Below are 14,134 nucleotides of genomic sequence, written 5' to 3' on the forward strand. Positions count from 1 at the left end.
CTGGTACCCAGGCTGCCAGAGAAAGTCCCCCTTACTGTTCCTTTTCCTTTCCTCAGTCAGAGGCAATCTCACCCCATGGACACCACAGCTGGGAATGTGCTGGGTCACATCTGAAGCCAGCGTAGCTCTCAGTCTCACCTGTGACCCATGGTGAGTATTGCCTGGCTACCACTGCTGACTGTTTAGGCCCCAGGGGCTCTTTAGTCAGCAGGTGATGAATTCTGCTGGGACTGGGTTCTTCCCTTCAAATCAGTGAGTTATCTTCTGCCTAGGGTGTGTTTAGAAATGCCTGGGAACTAGGGCCTGGAATGGGGGCCTCAGGACCTGCCCTGTTCTCTATTCTGCTATGACTGAGTTGGTTGGTATCCAGGTTGCAAGACAAAGTCCGCTTTACCCTTCCCTCTTCTCCTCTGAAGTGGAGGGGAGGAGTCTTTAACAGAGCTCTGAGCTGCACTCCTGGCCACCCAGCTAGTGTTCTCACTAGGTCACACGCTCCCCAAACCCAGTGGCTCTGAGCCTATCATAGCACCAGGACTTGCCCAGAAAATGCAGTCCTTGTGGTCTAGAATGCTTTTCAAGTTTATTTAGGATCCCAGAGCAATTTAGCCTGCAGTGGGGCTTACTGAGATGAACTATTTGCCTCTGGCTAGGGCTTCTCTCAATGCTCTGTGAACTCTCCCTCCCACAAGCCTGTAGATTCTCTCACCACACCACCATTGCTGCTACCAAGGGGTAGGGAGAGAGAGGGTGGTGCTGAGAGTTGAAGACTGTTTTTGCTACCCTCTCCAGTGCCTTTTTCTTTGATGTGATGTTAAAACCGGGGACTGGTTTTAACAGGTACATTGCTCACCTGATTTTTTGTTCTTATGCAGATGCCTTTTTTTGGGTGAATAGTTGTTAAATTTGGTGTTCCTGAAGGGGAAATGATTGCTGGAGCCTTCTATTAAGCCATCTTGCTCTGTCTCCTTCCCCTAAAGTGTTTTGACTACAAGTGTGAGCCACTGTGCCTGGCTGAGCCTAGGATTTGAAGATATTTCAGGTTGAGCCCAGTGGCTCAGGCCTGTCATTCCAGCACTTTGTATGGTTGAGGCAGGTTGATTGCTTGAGCCCAGGAGTTCGAGGCCTCCCTGGGCAACACAATGAGACCTCGTATATAAAAAAAATAAAAATTACAAAAATTAGCTGCATGCACCTGTGGTCCCAGCTAGTTGGGAAGCTGAACTAGGAGAATGTCTTGAACGTGGGAGGTCAAGGTTGCAGTGAGCCATGATTGCATCACTGTACCACTGCACTATAGCCTGGGTGACAGAGAGACCCAGTCTCAAAAAAAAAAAAAAAAAAAAAAAAAAAAAAAAAAAAAAAAAGAAAATGATATTTCAACTCTTCTAAGTCTACACCTACTTTTACTCTTCCCAAACTGTGTGAACAATTCATTCATTTACCAGTGAATATTGAGTTGCTTACTGTGTGCTGGGCCTTAAGGACACAGAGAGGAGTAGTCCAAGTCCTGATGAAACAAATTAAATGATTAGATTTACCTTTTGGTAGGATTACTAGTGATATGTATGAAGTGGCACGAGTAGAGTTGATTACAGAAGTCCGGGTAAAAGGTGATGTTCATTTGAACTAGGATGGTAGAGGAGATGCAGAGAAGGAGGTGGATTTGTGATGCCTTTTGGAGGTAAAGCTGACAACATTAAGGAAGTGATATGAATTTGGAAGGAGCTCAAGGATTGGGGATGATTTCGGATTTGATTAGAATGAGTGTTGTTAGTGCCTTTACTGATATAGGGAAGAGCAAGCTGGAGTGGTAGACCATGGCAATAATAACATAATAATTATATTACACCTATTAGATACATTTGTGAAGAGGTGTCCAGTAGACAAGTAAACATTTGGGAACTCAATGGAGGTTTCGTCTAGAGCACCGACTTTGAGCACTGACTCATATATAAATGGTTATTTAAAGCCATGGGACTAGATATGATTAGGGAAAGAGTATAGATGTATGTGTGGTGATGTAAGTCTGAAGTAGTGGTATTGATTCACTTCTATGGAGACTCTTCATCTAAGTTGTCAACTTGGAATTATATATAAACCTGATAGCATTTGCTGAATAGGGAAAGCAACTCACTTTGTAGCCACTGCATAGATAACATTAACCAACAAGCAAGTTGCAAACATGCCAATAGTTAGTTGCTTTTTGACTGAACTGTATGCCGAACGTCCTTGACTTGCGTAAAACTGCACCCGAGAGCATCCACCTGAGGATCCCAGATTTGAAAATGCCACACAAAAGGAGGATTATGGCACATGAATTAGCTTTTCTTTTTAAATACAGATAAGTAGTGAAGAAATAAGTTCCTGTGAAGATGCTGAAACTACATCTGGGATCTTTCACTAGATGATTCATTGTTACACATTAGTCTCATAGCATCCAGGCTCATTGAAACAACATATTTTGCATGTCATGGATTGTTTTGGCTACTCTTTATAGACAGAATTATGAATGTTAAATCTCAGAATGCTAAGTATGAAAGAAACCATACAGGGATAATGGAAAAATTAGGTTAGAATTCACAATAGGCAAAAACTGGAAACAGTCCAAATGTTCATCAACAGAGCAACAGGTGAACAATTGTGATATAATCATTCATTGGACTAGTACACATAACAAAGTTAAATATGTTGAAAGCAAAAACATTTTGTTGAATGAAAGAAGCCAGACACCAAAGAATACATACTGTGTGATGTCACTTACATGAAGTTCAAAAATAGGCAGAAACTAACAGAACAGTAGGGATGCCCATGGGGGATGGTTATTGACCAAAAGGAGTCATGAGAAAACTGTTTTGTTTTAGAAACAGGGTCTCATTCTGTCTCCCAGAATGGATTGCAGTGATACAGTAATAGCTTACTAAGCTCACTATAGCCTCAAGCAGGCCTCCTGCCTCGGCCTCCCAAAGTGTTGGCATTCCAGGCGTGAGCCGCCACTCATGACCTTGATTGGAGTGTTTCATAAATGGCTATATCCATTTGTCCATTTTCATCAGCTTGTATACTTAGATTTGCACATTTCACTGTATGTCAGTTTTACCTCAGTGGAAAATAAGAAAACGACAAAAATGGCCTGCTGAGTAGTTCTATGAGGATGAGCTTCGGGAGCACATCACTTCATTCTCAGAGAGTGAGGGAAAGTTTCCCAGAGATAATACTCTCTCTTTTTATCCTTTTACTTCTGCAGTTGATTTATTTTTTTCAACTCTTAGCTATCTCCCCATAATAATATCTATTCCTATGACCGTTTAATTTATTGTGCAAATGCAGAATACTTTAGGTAGCAAAAGGGAGTGCTGTTATAAATTACACTCAACTGGTAAAAACTATGGTTGTTTGCTTCTGTTCTAGCCAGAAGGTTATATACTCTACTGCAGTCATACCTGAAGGAAGGCAGTAGTAGAGCAGGTGTACCTGAGGGTGGAACAACCTCTGCTTGGCCTCATCTAAAAGTAGATAAAGGCGGCCGGGCGTGGTGGCTCATGCCTGTAATCCCAGCACTTTGGGAGGCCGAGGCAGGCGGATCACGAGGTCAGGAGATTGAGACCATCCTGGCTAACACGATGAAACCCCATCTCTGCTAAAAGTACAAAAAATTAGCCAGGTGTGGTGGTGGGTACCTATAATCCCAGCTACTTGGAAGACTGAGGCAGGAGAATGGCATGAGCCCGGGAGGCGGAGCTTGCAGTGAGCCAGGATTGTGCCACTGCACTCCAGCCTGGGTGACAGACCGAGACTCCATCTCAAAAAAAAAAAAAAAAAAAAAAAAAAAAAAAACCGGGGGGTGGCAGAGTTCAGCAAGATGCAAGGGAGGAGGTGGGGATTTTATGTGGCAGGGGTAGATGTGTTTGTTAGTTGGGATTTACATGTGAACTTTTGTAAAAGATACGTTATTTGTTTTATATATATTTCGAAAATGATTCATGTTGCTGTATTTGTTCCTTTGAAACAGGTGACAGTGGAGAGTGGAAACAGGAGATAGTGGATCCTCCTTCAAAAATGGAGGATGGAAAGCCCGTTTGGGCGCCACACCCTACAGATGGATTTCAGATGGGCAACATTGTGGATATTGGCCCCGACAGCTTAACAATTGAACCCTTGAATCAGAAAGGCAAGGTGAGTTTCTCAGAAAGATGTTGAAGTGTGATTTCTTTCAAAAATAGGTGTTTTTTCACAAGAGATAGGTCTGTCTTCTTAATGAAGTAGGTATTTGGGAAAGCGTATTTCTGGTAAGTGAGTCTGTTTTCTCCTGACTTCTTTGATTAAATCAGAGGCCTGTGCCCTAGGGGAAAAATGGTGTCCTATGATAAAATCAGATGGAAATTTAGTGAGCCTTTCATTCTTTGTTTTTTTCACATCCCTTTGATCATCCAGTTCTTAGTGAGCCTTTCATTCTTAAGAACTATCTATATGATAAAATATAAACAATAATGACATTTTTATTTCTTGTACCACATTACTAAAGTTATTAGTGTGTCTGTGATCGACATGTCACAAAATAAAAATATGAAAAGTGAATGTGAGGTTATCAGATTTTGCTTTTTTGCCTTCGCTTCTATTATAAAGTCTTTTTAAACATTTTTTGTTCACTTAAAGTTATTGCTGTCATTTTTGTGATAGATGCTTTAGTTCTGTACACATGGTATTTATTTCTTTGTATGCGTAGACATAAACTAGACAGCATTACAAAATGAAAGTCTGAGGGAAAGGTGACTAGGAGTTGTGAATCGTTTACAGAGAAGGCATCATTGTAAATACCTCTTTTAGTCTTCATGGAGACTGATACAGTCGTTTTTGTGGAAATTCACTCCATTCTCAGAGACTGAGGGGAAGTTTTCCAGAGGGAATAATCTCTTTTTATTCTTTTGGTTCCACCATTGATTTATTTTTCAACTCTTAGCTATCTTTGCACAGTAATACATATTCCTATGATAGATGTCCACAATTTTTAGTTTAACAAGTATGCCTGGTAAACCGTTCTTCTGACTAAATTAAATTTGTAGATGTCATTTCTGTTTACTTTAGACTGAAAATGTTCATGAATAATTTATATTGTACGATACATGGTTAACTAATGCCATATGACTACCATCCTTCTGGGAACCTTAGAAAAACAAGGTGGATCTCTCATGAGGTCTTTTCACAGAGAAAACTATTCTGTTACTGTAAACAACCCAGGAACTGAAATGCATAATGTATAATGTGCCATGTTAGAGGAGGCCAATTAAAGATACCCTCAGGACAGGAAAGACAAAGTATTTCAGGTTTTTTCCTCTTATTAACAAGTAACTATTTGTACTTACAATACATGTTTAAAAAAATAAGCTCGATTACTTTGCATATTTGAAGGTTTTTGATTTTTGTTTAACATGTTTTATAAGCACAGTAAATCAAAAGGCCAAAATGAAATTGAGAGTGTATTTCCTAGGTGTATATATATAGTTGTTATGTATATTTCATTGTATCCACAGGTGACAGAACAATTCAGTTCAATTATAGAAGAAACTTGATTTAAGGGGATACACTTTTTCATATTTTAAATATTTTAATATGCTTATACTATGCCTTATTAATATTATTCAGGTACATATGTAGAACCAATAAAAACTGTTTACATTAGGAAGTGATATAAATTTCATGGATCTGTAGATAATTCTGTGAACTAAAGTGTATGTTTTTTCCATAAAAATTTTTTTGAAGATTAACAAGTTCTCAGAGATTACCTTTAATCTTAATTTTCCTCCCTACTTTCTGATCAGGGTCTTAATAAACATACTGCCATAATAACCAGACAGTTAAAAAGATCCTTAAGAGAAGCAGTCTTTTGCTTAGCTCATTCATTGCCTAGAGATCATCAGCTTCAAAATATAATTAAGGAATTAAGTACATAAAGGGGTGGATTGGTCATGCACACCTTTGTGCAGTGTGTGCGCAGTGGAAGTACAGTGGAAATGTAGGTGAGGGAGTGAGGAACATGTCTTGATGATAGCAATGGCTTTTCAGGATTTTTGTTTGCAACCCATAGTAAAATAGATTTCACATTGCATTAGGTATGTGTGGGTGTGAATTTATAAGAAATAAATTTTACATTTCAACAACTGTGTATGTAGTGTTTGTGTGTGTTTACTTGTAAATGAAACAGTTGGTCAAAAGAAACATTCTTAGCACATGCTATGCATTCTGATAATTTGTAATAACTTTTATTCTTTTAAAAATGCTGTTTTAGGCTAGGTGCAGTGGCTCATGCCTGTAATCCTAGAACTTTGGGAGTCCAAGGAGGGAGGATTGCTTGAGCTCAGGAATTTGAGACTAGACTGGGCAACATAGTGAGACCTCATCTCTACAAAAAATTTAAAAAATTAGCTGAGTATGGTGGTACATGCCCGTCTTAGCTACTCTGGTCGCTGAAGTGATAGTAGCACTTAAGCCAGCAGGTCAAGGCTGCAGTGAGCTGTGATTGTGTCCACTGCACTCTAGCCTGGGTGACAGAGTGAGAGATCCTGTCTCAAAAAAAAGAAAGCTATTTTAATCCACTAAATTGGTTTCATATTCTGTATTTGCAGCAGTCGTAAGAAGCTGCTCTGAAGCCTTGTAGGCGGAAGCCCTCAATTTATGGCATAGAAGGGTCTGCATTTTCTTTTCCCTGTCTGCTTTGCTGGTCTTATGTTTTGTCAACCAAGTCTCCGCTTCATACTCTTACTCTTGTGTTCCTCTTTCTCCTTCTCTTCTGCAAGTATTAAGTCCTTACTATGCCCCAGGTGATGTTATGTGCTTTGTGTCATTGCTCACATTGCCTCCGCCTGGAGTGCCACTCTCCATACCCACTCTTTTTTTTTTTTTTTTTTTTGAGACAGAGTTTTGCTGTTGTTGCCCAGGCTGGCAACAACAGTGCAGTGGCATGATCTTGGCTCACTGTAACCTCTGCTTCCCAGTTTCAGGCAATTCTCCTGCCTCAGCCTCCCAAGTAGTTGGGCTTACAGGTGCTCACCATGTCTGGCTAATTTCTTGTATTTTTAGTAGAGATGTGGTTTCATCATGTTGGCCAGCCTGGTCTGAAACTCCTGACCTCAGGTGATCCACCCGCCGGGGGCTCCCAAAGTGCAGGGATTACAGGTGTGAGCCACCGCACCTGGCCAATCTCCATATCCTTTTGCTTAGAAAATACTTATTTTACTTTAAGATTGAGGTCACCTTGTTGATGAAGTTTTTCTATGAATACCCATCTCCCCTTCCCCCCATTCAGTAGAATTGACTCTTTGACTACTTTTTCCTTTGAGGAGTGGTATAAATTCTTAGCTCTTCTTTAATCTTTATTGGAGAGAATTGTTTACCTTGTCTCCCCCTCCCTACTAGACTATGTAATCTCAAGTGCAGGGCCTATTTTATTCTGTTTTTAGAGCTTGATGCTCTGTATTTGATTTGTGGTAGGTGTTTAATGCTGAGTGATCAAGATATGTTTTTAGCAGAAAAAAACCTCCTTCCTCTAAGAGAAAACAATTAATGAAACACTTTTTCTTTAAGGAGAGAGGAAGATGGGGCTGGTGATAATTTAAGAAATAAAGCAGGAGGGAGACAAAACACCTTTCAGGACTCCTTACTGGCCTTTTAGCCTGCTCTTAACTTTCTCATTCCAGCAGCTCTTTGTCGTTGGCCTCCCCTCAGCCCCACTCCCCTCATCATCTAACTTCTTGGAACCTTTTTAATTTGACATGGCTCTTACCAGGCTAGCACTAAACCCTGAAGTCTGGGGAGCCCGTAACCCTCTTGCCATGGCTGTGAAAGTTGGGCACATACATATATGACATTAGCAGTTATTTCTGAATGCATTTTCCTATAGAATCATTATTATATATTGTTTTATATTATCATTAATATACTTAATGTACATTATGGGTTAATTTTGCTTATGTGGCCTGTCCTACAAACTTTTCCACATTTATAACATTAAGAACATGTGTACTGGGTTCCAAATAATTAACTTCCAGAGTTTTTATGGCATAACAGTTTTCTACATTGGGTGACTTAGAGTTGAGGTAGTCCCAGCAGCGTGGATTTTACTCTTTATAGTTGTAGCTTTACACACACACACACACACACACATATACTACATACACCCCTATAAGTATTATTTTAAAATAATTGAACCATTTTTCCCTGCAGTTTTCTTTGATACAATTAGAAACTTCAACCACAAGAGTAATTGTAATTGTTTGAGAAGTACTGTGTCAGCTTCTAAATAACTGTGAGAATGGCATGGATTAAAATTTAATTCTCTTTGGATGTCATTTGAGATCATTTGTTCTCTCTGATGAGATGTTATCTTAATTCTACAGTGTCTACTAGAGCATTTAAGTGATAAAATAAATATAAGTATTCATGGATACTTGTAATTTTACAGACGAAATATTTTTGGGTACTTTTTGTATTTCTGACAGATTTTTGTACAGGAGTTTGTGTCAAATATATTTTACTGAAACAATAACTATTAATATAATCCTCTGGTTATATCTGATTGAATGTTACTTTTTAATTTTTAATTTTTTTTTTTTTGAGATGGAATTTCACTCTTGTCATCTAGGCTGGAGTGCAATGGCATGATCTCGGCTCACTGCAACCTCCAACTCCCGGGTTCAAGGGATTCTCCTGCCTCAGCCTCCCGAGTAGCCGGGATTACAGGTGTGCCGCATCACACCCGGCTAATTTTGGTGTTTTTAGTAGAGATGGAGTTTTACCATGTTGGTCAGGCTAGTCTCAAACTCCTGACCTCAGGTGATCCACCTGCCTCAGTCTCCCAAAGTGTTGGGATTATAGGCATGAGCCTCTGTGCCTGGCCACTTTTTCCTTTTTTAAAACACTAAAATTGCTGTATCTACCACATCAAAATTTTGTTTTAAAAAATTGTTAAATAGCATATGTATGTAAATTTAATATTAATGTACCTCTTTTTTTTGTCCTTCTCTAGGTGTTAGAGCCTAGGATACTTACTTACTGATTTTTATTGTTGATTTCACATCCACAGTAATAGTAGATGATATTTTTGAGTAAAGTTGTTGTTCTGTTTTGGGGTTAATAACTTGTTAAACAGTAGGATCTGTATTATATTTTAATATAGAGCATATTGTTGCCACTATTACAGTGTATGCAACCAATTAAGCCCTTCTATTGTTCTTACTATTTAAAAGCCTTGAGTTTAATGAGCATTTGTTTTGCTTGTTAGACATTTTTGGCTCTCATAAACCAAGTGTTTCCTGCAGAAGAGGACAGTAAAAAAGATGTGGAAGATAACTGTAAGTACCAAGTTAAAAATCAACTCTCTGCACAGAAAAGGGAACTGTTCTTTTAAAAAAATTAATTAGTGGTTATATTACTAATACACTATGCTGGTTCAGAAACAATCTAGTCTTTTGACACGAATGTTCATGTGAATGAAGGAACTCGAGTCCTCCATGTTGTCTCATATTTGCATTTTGGTGAAAGAGTCTTGGGTATTCTTTTGGTGTTATTTGAGTTGTATAAATATGGGGAATGGTAATTACTGTGAGGCTTGAGCTAAAGGTCTCTTTTTAACAGTTTTGAAAGTTATTGAACCTTATCTAGAGTCAGGTGGTTTTTATAGTACTATGTGTGGTTCACTAATTTGGAAGTTCAGTTGGTAGGAGGCATTTAACATCACTATTTGAAGCAAACAAGCATTTAAAAAAAATTATATAATTACTAATTGAAAAATTTCAGAACGATTATATTAAAACACAGCATTAATTTGACTTATAACATCTTGGCATGTTTGATGAAAAAAGCCTTTCTCTGTGGAACAGGCCAATGTTTATTCTTACATTTTTAAGATTAAGCAGTAATCATTTCATATTGGGGGCAGCAGTGTTAAAAATTATGTGCACTTGTCATGGATTTCATTAAAGGTACTTGACACTAACAACTCTCCATTTAACAAAAAAAGGTAGTGTTAACAATTATGTACAGTTGTCATGGATTTCATTAAAGGTACCTCATACTACAAACTCTCCATTTGAGAAGAAAAGGTAAGAGAAAGGCATAGATTTGTTATTATTGATTTTCTCTGGAATTCACATTTGAGTAAACCTATGAAACCCCCATATGTAGAATGGTGGCAGCATAGAATAGTGGGAGTAATGGGAGAGCCGTGGACTGTAACTGTAGAGTTAGGCAAGCGTAATTCTGACTCTGACTATGTTATTAGGAGGCTGTGTGCTCGTGGGCATTTCATCTCTCTTCTGAAATTCTTATCTGTAGAATTGAAGTAATGTGTATATTGTATGATTAGAGATGATATAAAGTGCTTTGCACAGCGTCTAATGACTCTTAATAAATGGTAGCTGTTTTTATTAGGTGCAAGACGTTGAGGAAAAAAATGTAGAATTCCCTTCCTTTCCAAAATTGCTGGAGAGTTTGTCTGATTAAATAATACATTTTTGGATAGCAATCAGAATAAAATAATAAGGAATGAGACTCTACCATATCTAAAATGGAATTTTTTTTCTTCTGTTAAAACTTGCTTGGGTATGCAGAACTGGGAATCAATCCTATTCATATATTAATGTGTATGTCTCTGAATGTAACAAGTGGTTTTGAATAGTTTTTAATCCATTTCTTAAATTAATATTTTAAAACATTCTCTCTCCATTTGCTTTGTCTTGCTATACTTGTCTAACTTTTAAATTTTCACCACCTCAGTATTTGCTGCCTCTTGCAGGTGGTTTCCTTGGTGATGCCAGATGGCAGCAATGTTAATGTGTGGGTGTTAACTATTCTCATAAGATAGTAGCCCATCCCTACTGAAGGCCCTTTTCTGAAACCACATTATTAACACAGCTTTGATTGTTGAGTTTAGAATATAGGGTTTCCAACTGCAGTGGTTCTATCACTTAGTACTTTCATCTGAGGCATGCCACCATACCACTGTCCTCTGCTGAATGACACACTGTAACACAAAGCTACTACTATAGTGGTAACTTTGTGTTATACACTTGCACACACACACACATGCACACACACACAGGGTCTCATGTGCATATTTCTAAAATTCTTTTCTTCTCTCTATTATGGTAATAATGTGAAGATTAAATGATTGATGCCTCTAGAGAGTGTTCTGAAGTACGTGTTGAAGGTTCTACTGAAACAGAGGCATGTTAAGTCTTTTTTTTTTTTTTTTTTTTTTTTTTTAATGGAGGAAGTGGGGACAATGATGAGGATATTTCACTCCCACCCCACCATGTGTTGTCTTTTAATAGTGCCCTAACAATGTAGCAACATTTGTTACCTACTTTTAGGTCTAAGTTTTTTTTTTTTTTTTTTGAGACAGTCTCGCTCTGTCACCCAGATTGGAGTGTAGTGGCATGATCTCAGCTCACTGCAACCTTTGCCTCCCAGGTTCCAGCAATTCTTCTGCCTCAGTCTCCTGAGTAGCTGTGACTACACGTGTGCGCCACCATGTCCAGCTAATTTTTGTATTTTTAGTGAGATGGGGTTCACTGTGTTGGCCAGGTTGGTCTCAAACTCCTGACCTCAGATGATCTGCCTGCCTCGGGCTCCCAAAGTGCTGGAATTATAGGTGTGAGCCACTGCACCGAGCTATAGCTCTGAGTTTTCTATGTGAAGGGTTTTATATGTAGAAATTAGTATGTTAATTTTGCTGTTTTACTTGACTGTTGGTTATTGTCACAAGGATAGGAAAATTGGGCATGTGAAGTCAGTAATTAAAAGGAAAATAATAGCATTTTTCTCTGCTGATTTTGAGCTACTATGACTTTCATGGCACATAATGTTCTTCGTGAATTATTGTCTATTAGATTTGGAGAATAATAAAGTATAGAGCATAAAATTGGAAAGAACCTGGGCGCAGTGGCTCACTCCTGTAATCCCAGCACTTTGAGAAACTGAGGCGGGTGGATCACCTGAGGTCAGGACTTTGAGACCAGTCTGACCAACATGGTGAAACCCTATCTCTACTAAAAGTACAAAAATTAGTTGAGCTTGGTGGTGGGCGCCAGTAATCCCAGGTACTCGGGGGGCCGAGGCAGGAGACTCCCTTGAACCCAGGAGGCAGAGATTGCAGTGAGCCAAGATCACGCCATTGCACTACAGCCTGGGTGACAAGAGTGAAACTCTGTCTCTAAATAATAAATTAATACAATTGGAAAGAATTCTAAAAGTTGCCTCAGTCTCTTTTTCAGTAGTGCAATGTCATCTACAACAACATATATTTAGAATTGATTGACTTCTGTATTGAAGTTGTTTGTGGGTTCCTTTTTTCTTTTAGTGAGCCAGAGCTGTAATGATTAAGCAGGATCTTAAATGCTGAGACAACTCTCTAGTCAGATATCTAAATTTAATAATGAAGTCATACCTAATCTTCATTAGAAACGTTTACATATATTTGTTATATATTTATTTATTAAAACAGTGTTTATAAAGAAACTAATTGTTTATTCAAATATTTTGTTATATGTCTTAGGTTAAATTGTTTCAACATTTTAATATTCTTTTGGGGATAGTTAAATCTGTTAATAATTAGGCATAAAAGGTAAACAGTTTACATAAAGAGTTGCATGTAAATAGCCAAGCCAAGTAATCCTAGGACTGACTACTAGGAAAGGAAAGGAAGAAGGAATTATTCGGTAGAGCAGGAAGCTATTTGAGAGGCCCTCGTGAACATCCCTAGGTCATACCTTTAGGGAGATGTAGGCAGTTGGGACTTAGCATTTCACATTCTGGGAAAACAAGGGTTGCAAATACTTTCCTCTCCCTCTCTCTTTTTCTGTGTCTTCTTGAAAATGGAATGGCCTGTGTGGCATGATTTCAGAGGAATACCCTCCTGTCCAAATTCTTACTGTAGTCAGCAGATATTTCATCAGTTGGAGATTTACCTGAAAAGGTAGGTGGCGAGTGTGGAAGGAGTAAAGATAGGAGAGCAAGTAGTAATTCCCATGTCTGTGTAGGCTTATATGATTAGTGTTCACAGGGGAAGTGTACTGTAGGATTAGGAGTTTTTACTTAGAGGAAGCAGTGACAACATCATGCAACCAGGTATTTCAGAGGAAAGTGAGAGAGATGGAAAATGGTTCAACAGAGTGCTTTGGATAAAGAAAGAGGAACATGAAGACCAGGCTCCAGGGGACAAGGATGGAAGAAGATTAGGGATATAGAAAGGTAGGTGACCTCATACCCAAACCAGATATGTTAATACCTCTGCTGCCTAACCCTCTCTATATCCTTCCTCAATTCAAAGGAAAGCTGCCATTCAGGCATTAGGAGCCTCCACCCACTTCTTACTCTCTTTTATTCTGCCCTAAGTGGCACTGGAAAGCAATGAGGTGACTGAGGCAGGAGAATCGCTTGAACCTAGGAGGCGGAGGTTGCAGTGAGCTGAGATCATGCCACTGTGCTCCAGCCTGGGCAACAGAGTGAGAGTTTGTCTCAAAAAAAAAAAAAAAAAAGCAGTGAGGTGAAAGTGAATTGGCTGCATTAAATGAGTATAGATGCATGGGCAGTCTGTGGAGGTAGGTATATGGCAAGAGGCTCTTGTTTGACAGCATTGGTTAGGTGTTGAATAGTGTGTTCAACACCTAACATACATGCAGTGTAGGCACATGAGCAATTTCAGTGAGGGACCAAACAAATGAATCAGGCAGCATCTTGCCCCCAAGGATCTGATATAGTAGACAAAACCAGATACGTAAAATTATCATAACACTGGCAGTGTGTGGTAAGAGCCATAAAGAAATTACAAAGAAGATAGTAGTTCTAGTGGTGGTGGTGAGAATGGGGAAGTGTCATTTGTGAGGTAACCTTTGTACTGATCTTAAAGAATAGGTAGATTTTTGACACCTAGAAATGTAGAGGATATTCTACACGGAAGCTGATAGATGAATGATACCTGCATTTAATAAATAGTTCAGTCTGCCTGTAAGTTAGTATTAAGGTGAATTGTGGAAAATTATGTGAAAAGGTCATGAATGTAGGTTTATTAAGAGCCCTAATCAGACGTGAATATGGATGTTGATAGAGACCCAGTGATGATTTTATGGGGAGAGAGATTTGA

At 38.8% G+C, this 14,134-nt stretch overlaps 3 protein-coding genes across 13 annotated transcripts in view; 1 reads left to right on the plus strand and 2 right to left on the minus strand.

Moving 5' to 3' along the window:
* COL12A1 (collagen type XII alpha 1 chain) overlaps positions 1-14,134 on the minus strand; it is a 1,021,934-nt gene that overhangs the window by 738,059 nt on the left and 269,741 nt on the right. The gene's annotated exons all lie outside the window — the stretch shown is intronic.
* Positions 1-14,134, minus strand: part of LOC126952142 (cytochrome c oxidase subunit 7A2, mitochondrial) — a 1,153,643-nt gene that overhangs the window by 577,505 nt on the left and 562,004 nt on the right. The window lies entirely within an intron of this gene.
* MYO6 (myosin VI) overlaps positions 1-14,134 on the plus strand; it is a 161,674-nt gene that overhangs the window by 65,218 nt on the left and 82,322 nt on the right. For 9 of the 10 annotated variants that reach the window (XM_050786474.1, XM_050786483.1, XM_050786477.1 and 6 more), the window contains exons 2-3: positions 4,010-4,173; positions 9,275-9,344. In XM_050786474.1, coding sequence (XP_050642431.1) covers positions 4,057-4,173; positions 9,275-9,344 — 187 coding nt within the window. In that variant the 5' untranslated portion in view covers positions 4,010-4,056. Of the gene's footprint in view, positions 1-56; positions 151-4,009; positions 4,174-9,274; positions 9,345-14,134 lie in introns of all 10 variants that reach the window. The other variant, XM_050786475.1, reaches the window with a different exon arrangement.

The sequence above is a fragment of the Macaca thibetana genome, chromosome 4, assembly GCF_024542745.1.
Source record: "Macaca thibetana thibetana isolate TM-01 chromosome 4, ASM2454274v1, whole genome shotgun sequence".
NCBI lineage: Eukaryota > Metazoa > Chordata > Mammalia > Primates > Cercopithecidae > Macaca > Macaca thibetana.